The sequence below is a fragment of the Lynx canadensis genome, chromosome E1 (assembly GCF_007474595.2).
Source record: "Lynx canadensis isolate LIC74 chromosome E1, mLynCan4.pri.v2, whole genome shotgun sequence".
Lineage (NCBI taxonomy): Eukaryota > Metazoa > Chordata > Mammalia > Carnivora > Felidae > Lynx > Lynx canadensis.
In genome coordinates, this window is record NC_044316.2 from 39,582,497 (window position 1) to 39,590,557 (window position 8,061).

General features: G+C 54.1%; 1 protein-coding gene across 1 annotated transcript; it reads right to left on the reverse strand.

Annotated features, from left to right (window-relative positions):
- Positions 1-1,340: 1,340 nt before the first annotated feature.
- KRT32 (keratin 32) lies at positions 1,341-7,811 on the reverse strand. The gene is made up of 7 exons (XM_030295665.1): positions 7,344-7,811; positions 6,584-6,666; positions 6,248-6,404; positions 4,800-4,961; positions 4,593-4,718; positions 3,658-3,878; positions 1,341-1,470 (listed from the first exon to the last, which is right to left on the reverse strand). The coding sequence occupies exons 1-7, from the start codon at positions 7,809-7,811 to the stop codon at positions 1,341-1,343; spliced, it is 1,347 nt and encodes a 448-aa protein (XP_030151525.1).
- Between the last annotated feature and the right edge of the window lie 250 nt (positions 7,812-8,061).

Sequence of the window (8,061 nt, forward strand, 5' to 3'; positions counted from 1 at the left end):
CCTTCCCTGCTCTCCCCAGGCTAGTACTTTGTCCCAGCCTTTGTTAGCACGTGCTCTTTCTAGGTAGCAATTTGCCATGTAGTGGAGTGCTTCGAATAAGTGCTTCAGGGCACACAGCTGGACCTGGGTTCGAATCTTGGTCCTTGCATGTAACTTTGGGCAACTGACTAACCCATTCTGCACTCCTCGGTTTTCCATTTCTAAAATGGACATGAGGCCTCCCTTACACGGTGGTTGTGCAAGCCGCATAGGCCGGTCTATACAATGTGCTCGGCACGGTACCACGTGCACCATATGTGCTCAGGAAGTGGTAGTCATGGTTATTATTATTTACACTGGCCCCAGCTCGGTCACCAATCATAGGTTTCTGGACAGTGGGGATCACTTGCATTTTTTTTTGGTAGCCCCTCCCTGCACAGAGCTGTAGTTTGCAAATACGAGGACTCAGAATACGAATTGCTTGATTTATCCCTGGGGCCTAACAGCCTATACTGAGTCCTGGGTCCACTACATACTAGTTGGATGACCTTTGGGCAAGTTTCTTAACCTCTCTGGCTCTCAGCTTCCTCATTTACAAAGGGGAGAAATAATGGTACCTTTTTTCACAAGTTGTTGCAATGTTTAAATGGGGCACTAAGGAAGTATCTGGGGGATGACCCTGGGGGTATCTACATGTAAGTAGGCCATTAGTGAAGACTTTTTGAATGAATGAATGAATGAATGAATGATCCCATTGTAACAGCTGTAATGAGGTGGGGAGGTGGGGTCATAACAGTATTCTTCTCAATTACAGTAGTTTGGCCTAGGTTTCAGGCATAATTATCTCCCTCTTCTCTTTATTCCCTTATGACTTGGCTCTGGACAGATTGCCTGGCTCTAACTGGCTTATGGCATGCGGGCCTTTCTAGCGAATGCCTCCCAAGCCTCCGTGGAAACAGACGGGGCCCAAAAATAAGTATAGAATTTGGCCACTTTCCTCTTGAGCCCAACTGAGTAGAACTGGCCGGTGGATACAGCAGCAAAGGCGACAGAGAAAGATGCGTTTGCAGGGCCACTGGATGAGGATTTATTCTCCAGTTTACTAACAGCACGTGCCCTTGAGGCAGCACAGACAACCAGAAACATCAGCCAAGAGAACAGTCTGGCTGTGGAAGTGAGAGGCAGTTTTCCAAGACGTGGGGGCCCGGGGCGCCCCCTGCAGATCCGAGCGTGTAGCACACAGCCCACCTCCCAGCTGGAGGGCTTCCTTGCTGACCACTGAATGGGGGTCAGACTCCGCCTGAGGAGGCTCCAGCCTCCCAGCTCCGGTCTGTCCAGGATCCACCGACCCTGAGGGACTTTCAGTAGTGGACCTGAGGACAGGGCACACAAGGCACACAGACGGTGCGGGGCACACAGATGGTGCGGGGCACGCTGGGTGAAGGTGCACAAGGGGGACAGGAGGGAGTGGAGCACGGGTTACAGGGCAACCTGCAGAAGACAGGCACAGGGGGCAGGATTAGAGAAAAGCCCAAGGCAGCAACGAGTGCGTGGCTCTGCCCCCAGATGCCTCGCAAACTCACCCGCTGCTCACCTTCTCCACTCGGCTTCCCTAATCCCACCTCCTGTGTAACCCTTAACTGGCCTCCCCAGCCCCACCCCGGCCCCTCCTAACCACTGTCAGCTTCGTGGCCAGAGTGATCTTCCACAGACACAAATATAAGTATGCCACTCCCTGCCTAAAACCTTCAGTGGCTCCCATTTGGGCCAGGATGGAGAGCAGCTTCCTTCAACTCAACTGTCACATCCTCCTTGAAGCCCTCCATGATCTCTCTGTGTCAAATCTCCCAACGGTACCGTGTGCCCCCTCCCAGAGTGATGTGTGATTGTCCTGTTACGGTCTGTCTCCCCATTAAACAGTGAGGTCAGCAGCCGTGTATGCATGCACATCCTGCATACCTGCAGGCACTTAATAAGAATGTGTTGGATAAGGTGAACTCAGTAATTAAAACAGAAGGAAGACATGGCAAAAGGAGAAAGGATGATCTCAGAGACCGACAGGTGTGGGCTCAAAACCAGAAACCACAGCCTGGACAGTAGATGGGAACCAAACAGCCCAGAAACTGGACAGGGAGCCCAGGGACCACATCCAGCCTGAAATATGTTTTGTGTGGCCAGCACCATATTCTTTTCTCATTTGTTGAAAATGTTTAAAAATCAGAAGAATTGAACATTTAAAAGACATCTAGATTCCCAGTTTCTCGTGAGCAATCAGAAAATCCAACCCTACTGGATGTGCCTCTCACACGGTAGAAACGGTCCTCATCGGGGGTGGTGCCCTCGCCGGAGTAGACATCGCTCTTTGGTTCCCCAGAGTCCCACCGTGACCCGCGTCACACATGTGCATCAGCACCCTGTTCCTTGAAAAGCATTTGATTTTGCAACCCTTGCCCCAGAGGGTGAAACTGAATGACAGACAAGCAAAGCTGAACGTGGACTAAGAAACCGCCTACAGGGAGCGCCTGGGTGGCTCAGTCAGTTGAGCATCCGACTTCAGCTCAGGTCATGATCTCACAGTTCATGGGTTCAAGCCCCACGTCGGGCTCTGTGCTGACAGGTCAGAGCCTGGAGCCTGTTTCCAATCCTGTGTCTCCCTCTCTCTCTGCCTCTCCCCTGCTCATGCTCTGTCTCTCTGTTTCTCAAAACATAAGATAAAATGTTTAAACAAATTTTTTTAAACAAAAACAAACAAAAAAAAAGAAACTGTCTACAACAGTAATCAGCCCAGCAGGTGTCCACGGGCCCGAGGTATCCTGTGCCCAGGTGACCGCCAGGCCTTGCTGAGTGCCTGCTCCAGCCGGATTCCGACTCTCCCCACTGCTCACATGACCAGGACCTCCTGGACAGTTTCCCTGCCTGGACCCTCTTCCCTCTACTTCCTGCAACCACCTGTGCCGTCTTCCTGAAGAACAGCTTTGAGCTTTCACTGACTCACTCAGGAAACATTTACTAAGCATCTACTACATGCCAGGCGCAGGAGATAAAAATAGTTTCTACGATCTCTGAGTTCTAGATGATTACCATCTCACTGGGGAGATAGGCCGTTAAGCAAACTCTATCATTTCCTCCTCAAAACAAAACAAAACAAAACAAAAATGAGGGCATCCCACTGCCTATTAAATAAGGTCCTCCCTCCCCAGCATGGCCTTTATGGTTCCCCATGAACGGGCCCCACTGACCTCTTGTGTCTTCCTTCCTTCCCGCCATAGCCCAATCACGTTAAGCCACCTATTGGTCCTCTCAAGTGCAGAAAAATCTTTCCCCCAAGTATGATCTCCAGTTGCCCGTCTCCCTAACCAGACGGAAACAACCTGAGAGCAGATGCCTCGTCATCATCTGTCTCCACATCCCTAATGGCACCGGGTACATGGGAAGCCCTTGGAAGGAGTTTGCTGACTTGGGAAGGAGCGCAGTGGTCTCCAGTGGGCCAGGTTTGGGATGGCAGCATGAACACCTGCCTGACTTTCTTTGGATCATACCAGCTTCCTAACTGCTTCTTAATCACGACAGGGCTCTATCTCCTGGGTAAGCCCTTGTAGCCTTCTCCTATAGCCTCCTATAGCCTTCTCCAAACCCATGTTTGCACCCATGTGTACAGCCTCAGCTGGGCCCACTCACTTGCAGTCCTCGCTCTCCAGCAGGCCCCGGTACGTGTTGATCTCGCCCTCCAGCCGGGCCCGCACGTCCAGCAGCACCTGGTACTCCTGGTTCTGCCGCTCCAGGTCACAGCGGATGTCGGCCAGCTGGGCCTCCACGTTGCTGATCAGGCACTGCATCTGGGCCAGCTGGGAGCTGTAGCGCGCCTCGGTCTCCGCCAGGGTGTTTTCGAGAGAGTCCCTCTACGGCAAAAGGAAAGCCACAGTAGCTGAGGAGCAGACCTATTCTCCTGGTTCAGAAAGAACCAAGAAAAGCCAGGTCTCTCTTTGGGGTTGGGAATGACCCCCTCCCTACCTAAGTCACTGTGGAAACTGAGGCCCAGGAAGGTTGAATGACTTGTTCAAGCTTAAGCAGCTGGCAGGTAACAGACTGGGATGTGAACCCAGGTCCCCGTGACCCTAAACCCCTTATTCCTTCTTCAGCCTCGGTCTGGCTTCAGACTTTGGATCTGAGGTTCCCCAGGCTTCTCCCCGACAGCATCGTCAAGATCTGTGGCCTTCAGCCCTGGCTGTGCTTTGAAGTCACATGAGCGCCTTTAAAAGGTCCTTGTGCCTGGCCCCCACCTCCAGAGACTCTGATTTCACTCATCCAGAGAGGAACTAAGCATGGGGAGTTTTTAAAACTCCAGTAGGAAGCCTGCGTTTAGAAGGTTCAGACCAAGCAGAGAACACGCCTTCCTGGGGAGTTGTGTTTGACAGTTGTCCACCTAACCCATGTCAGGGTTGAGACAAGCCCCTTTGATCTCTGGGATGGGTCTTGGGAGCAACCTCAGCCTAGGAGAGGTCAGCTGGGCAAACGTCCGTGGTGGCTGAATCGGGGCCCCCTCCCCCCGCCTGGATGCCGGCACCTAAGCGCATTTGCCGCCTGGGGTCCAGAGACCACCCGGCAGCACCCACCAGGCTGTGCTGGGCCTGCAGCTCGATCTCCAGCGTGTTGACCGTTCGTCTCAGATCGATGATGTCCGACTGGTAGCTCTGAAGCTGCTCGGAGCTCGTGGCCACCTGCTGATTGAGCTCCTCCATCTGCAAAGGGGGAGACAGGAGAAGGGCAGGAGAGCCTTCTCAGGGACCCTAGGGAGGCCGGCCCACCTGCGAGAGGCCCACCTGCATGTTGAACCATTCCTCCACGTCCCTGAGGTTGGTCTCCACCACAGTCTCATACTGACACCGCATCTCCTCCAGCATCCTGTTCAGGTCCACGGGCGGTGCAGCGTCGACCTCGATATTAAGGCGGTCCCCCAGCTGGCACCGGAGGGCACTGACTTCCTGAAAAGGCATGAGTGTGAGGTCACGTGATCCCACTCACCACCCCAGGGAGACACAAAACGGTGGGACGAAAGATGCTAGGATGTCTATGTTAGAGGGGCCCCTTGAGGCTTGCCGTCCACTCTGCGGAAGCTTGTGGTCTTCCAATTCCGACCGGATGTTCCCATGATGGCGGCAGGGCTCCATCACACTTCCTGTCACTTTGGCAGAAGCCAAGAGCAATGCCAGGGTTTGTCTGATCTCCTCGGGCCAGAATGGGAAACCCATGCCCCCGTATTCCCAGCCACCCTCCCGGCCTGTGTTCGTCTGGGAGGGAGGACAGCAGGAGCCTGGCTTCACTTGGTTCAAGGCCTGAGTGAGAGCAGACGCCTCCCCAGGCTTGGCTGCCAAAGAGAGAAAGTTGTCTCAGAGGCTGCCCGAGTGTGCGATAATGCCTCATTAGTGGCCTCTTGGTGCCGTTCCCAGTTCTCTGATTTAAGTAGGATGAGTCAGCCACCTTAGGGCACCCAGTGAGTACATGGTGACTGATTGTTACTTTGCATTTAAGCCTAAGGAAACCCAGCCAGGATTCAGAGGCACTTGCTCTTTCAAATCCCAACTCAAGAGGTTGAGAGTCAACGCAGAGAAGGTGGAGGGTGGGGGGTGTGGCACCAGAGGTCCGGTGGTCTATGCAGCACACAGGTGCCCGGGAGGGAGCGATCTCCGTCCGCGGACATGCCGGAGATGAGGAGGAAAGTCAGAAAATAAAGTGTCGACCGATGGATTTTGGATTAAGTATATTATATGCAAACAGGAGCAAAGAAGAAGGATAGGATGGGGCCAGAAGAAAGAAAACCACTGCAGTTGACTCTCCCTTGGAAGAGCCCCAGCGGCCCAGCCTTCTGGAGAGGGACAGGCCATTCCATGTGAGTTCTGGAACACAACCCCCTCTGGGCCTCAGGCACCACTCTGCCCCCAGAAAGTGATTCTCATGAGAAAAACACAAGCATCTGGCAGTCACACAAGACCAGGAAATGCAGAAGAGAAGGTTGCTTGCATTTCTGAGCAGGGAGCAAGTGACGGGTGTTTCACACCCATGACCTCATGGAACGCTTGCAGTAGCCCCGTGTCATCGTGCTGCTCCGTTTTACAGGTGAGGAGGCTCAGAAAGGTTCAGTGAGTTGGGCAAGTCACAGAAACAACACACAGCAAGCCTGGGAATTTCAACCCAAGTCTATCCAACCCAAAACCTCACGTGCTTCCCATTCCGCTTCCCGGGGCCACGTCAGCTTGATTTTAGGGCTCACCTCCTCGTGGTTCTTCTTGAGGCACAGCAGCTCCTCCTTCAGGGACTCCACCTGGGCCTCCAGGTCGGCCTTGCACAGGGTCAGCTCGTCCAGGATCCTGCGCAGGCCGTTGGTGTCGGCCTCCACCAGCTGCCGCATGGCCAGTTCCGTCTCGTACCTGCACAGGGACAGGGTCAGCAACCGAGGGCTGAAACTGAATACAGCACTCAGGGAAGACCCGCAGCTACTGGCACTTTTCCAACCCTCCCTGAAACTCACGGAGAGCTGCCCCCAAAGATGTGCGGGGAGGTGGGGGGGGGGAGGGGGGGTACCCCACCATCCCCGGGCCAGACTCACTTGGTCCTAAAGTCATCGGCGGCCAGCTTGGCGTTATCAATGTGCACGACCATCCTGGCGTTCTCTGCCTTGGTGCACAGAACCTGGGGGCCAAGGCACAAGAGGGGGTGCGTTCAGAATAAGGAGGAAAAAGAGCCCAGAGGAAAGGCTGGCGGCTGAAGGGACTCAGCAGCCTGGTGATCATCCCTGCAGGAGACCCTCTTCTCTGGGACTCTGGGGAATATTTGGTGAACTGCTAGTCCTTGGAGAACTACCGGGATTTATATTTGAAGCACCTAGGTTCTTCATAAATCCAAACGCCCCGCTTTGGTCGCAGTGAACAATGTGGAAGGAAACAACGTCGTTAAGTCCAAAGTCCTTCGTGGGACAGGCAGATCCTTAACAAGCGCTAACCTTGACTAAAAACTCACCGTGTGCCAGAGGCTGTGTTAAACACTTCACGTGCATCAACTCATGGAATCCTCTGGACAGACCCCTTAGGTGCGAACCATTACTGCAACCAGTTTACCGATGAGGACACTGGGGCCTAGGGAAGGGAAGGCCCCCCTCCCAAAGCCACAAAGTGGTAGAACTGAGTCTAGATCCCAGACCTGTTTCCATGTTAAGGACTCTAGCTGAACCCTCAAACTGTGAGACAGTCCTATGCCCTGGGGAAGTCTCTTTCCCCTGAATGAGGCTTAATAAGCTAATGAGATTCAAATCTGGAGCTCCAGGCCTTCCGGTTGCCTTCCCGGTGAGTCCGTTCACCACTCGCCCTCACCTTCTGCTGGAGCTCCTCGATGGTCCTGAAATAAGACTGGTAGTCAGGACACAGGGTGGGCACTTGAGACTGGCAGGCCTCTTGGATCTTGCTCTCCAGCTCCGCGTTCTCCCGCTCCAGCTGGCGCACCTTCTCCAGGTAGTTGGCCAGGCGGTCGTTCAGGAACTGCATGGTCTCCTTCTCGTTGCCATTGAACGTCCCTTCACAGTACCAGCTGCAGGTGCCCATGGAACTGGCGATACCACTGGCTGGCCGGCAGCTGCTGGGCCAGCAGGAGCTGGATAGGTAGGTCTTGGAGAGGCAGCTGGCTGGCCGGTAGGTGGTGGGCGTGCAGACAGAAGGCACGTATGTCATGGGCTGGCAGACGTAACCCAGGCACAGCTCGGGCCGGCAGCTCATGCTGCTGGAGCAGACAGAGGGGGGCCGCGGGCAGCTCTTGATGGAAGCTGGTGAGAAGTTGGATACCATGTCAGGGAGGCCCCTTCGCAGCGACAGCTACCTGGATTGTCAGTGTCCACAGACCCCATCCTGCTCGGGCCTTTTTATACCCCTGGAATGAGGGGGCTCACGCTAGAAAGTCACCATGGGGTGGTGTGGATGTTTATACACAGCCCCAGAGGAAGCTGCTAATTAATTCATAATTTGATTTCCAATAAGGAACTCCTTTCCTTGTAAAAGAGGCTAAGCTAGTCATTTGGCTAAAGCAGGACTCTGGGCT

Bases quoted from the DNA above. Each gene is read 5' to 3' on its own strand.
- KRT32 (XM_030295665.1), bottom strand. From the start codon at position 7,811: ATGGTATCCAACTTCTCACCAGCTTCCATCAAGAGCTGCCCGCGGCCC. The intron at 6,405-6,583 runs GTGAGTCTGGCC...GTCCCTGTGCAG, and splicing joins GCCGATGACTTTAGGACCAA to GTACGAGACGGAACTGGCCA. The intron at 1,471-3,657 runs GTGAGTGGGCCC...TGTCTTCTGCAG, and splicing joins CTGGAGAGCGAGGACTGCAA to GTTGCCCTGTAACCCGTGCT.